This window comes from Tarenaya hassleriana, unplaced genomic scaffold, assembly GCF_000463585.1.
Source record: "Tarenaya hassleriana unplaced genomic scaffold, ASM46358v1 Cleome2246, whole genome shotgun sequence".
In the NCBI taxonomy this organism is placed as follows: Eukaryota; Viridiplantae; Streptophyta; class Magnoliopsida; order Brassicales; family Cleomaceae; genus Tarenaya; species Tarenaya hassleriana.
In genome coordinates this window covers 1-1,211 of record NW_010965581.1, presented here as the reverse complement: position 1 = coordinate 1,211, position 1,211 = coordinate 1, and the positions used below count along the sequence as shown (strand labels likewise).

The window sequence follows — 1,211 nt, the reverse complement described above, 5'->3', positions numbered from 1 at the left end:
TTCCGATAACGCCTTCTCTTTTCTCACGTCTTCTTCCAAAGATTCGATCTTTTCATAGGTTTTCCGTGATTCTGCTTCCAGGCTGATGAGCTGAGATTCAGCTTTTGATTTTGATTCATTAGCCAAACTCAGCTCCTTTTGTATCTTCTCTAAATCCATCTCAGCTTCTTGAAGAAACGCTTGAGCTTCTCGAAGAAGAACTTGAGATTCTTCGTATTTATCTTTCGTTATATCCCACGATATCTGCATTTCAGCTTTCTCGGCTTCCATCTTCTCCAACTTATCTTCCAACTCCATTTTTTCACAAACCACAGCTTCGAGCTTTGATCGTAACGTGTTCTCCACTTCTTTAGAGCGTGTAACTTCACTTTCGAGCTCAGCTTTTTCTGCTTGCAATTTCTCTAGTTTTTCTTCCACTTCCTTAGTTCGATGAGTCAATACTTCTATTTCTTCTGTTACCGATTCAGGTATATCCTTACGGGTTTCATCCTGTATCTCAGGCAAAGATGCAAGCCTTTCCATTTCAAGGAAATCTTCCATGAGATCTATTTCAACAGAAGAAGTGGGCTGAAGGGATCGATTGACGGGTTTTTCATTCTTGAATTGATCCAACTCAGCGATCAATGCTGATGCCCATGAGTCGGAGCAACTCATGTCGATTCTTTCTCCACCATCTGATTGACCATCTGATGATTTAGACAATACCCGAAGCTTTCGGCATTCAGCTTCAAGCTTTGCCACCTTCTTTATGCTATCTAAATGCTGTTTGCTTGCAGATTCTGCTGCTTGAGTGCTCAAATCTCTCTCAATTGTTCTGATCTCCAGTTCCTCGGTTCTTCCAAGGAGCTCGTGTTTCAGAATCAAGTTCTCCCTCGCTAAAGATTCAATTGTTTGGCTTAGATCCTCAGATTTCGCAGCTTCTGCTTCGTTTTCGAGCTCAACAATCCGACTCTCAAGACGGGTTTTAAGAGATTCAAACTCCCGTGTCCTCTTGGTCACAGCTTCTTGGATTGTCTCTTCTTGTTCATCTCTTGCTTGCCTTAGCTGCCTTACACACTCCTTGAGAGCTCCATCCAGATGGTTTACCCTATCTTCTAATGCGGAGTTCTTATTAGCAGCAGACTCGAGCTTTTTCTTCAGCTCAGCCACTTCGTTTTCAGCTTTCTCCCACCCTTTGAGATTCAAAATGAGGGTATTCCATTAAAGAAAAA

At 42.2% G+C, this 1,211-nt stretch overlaps 1 protein-coding gene across 1 annotated transcript; it reads right to left on the bottom strand.

Annotated features, from left to right (window-relative positions):
- Positions 1-3: 3 nt before the first annotated feature.
- LOC104815188 (filament-like plant protein 2) lies at positions 4-1,182 on the bottom strand (the record flags this gene model as incomplete). The annotated part of the gene is made up of 1 exon (XM_010543503.1): positions 4-1,182. A coding segment is annotated over one exon (1,179 nt), but the record flags the coding sequence as incomplete, so codon positions are not given.
- Positions 1,183-1,211: the final 29 nt, after the last annotated feature.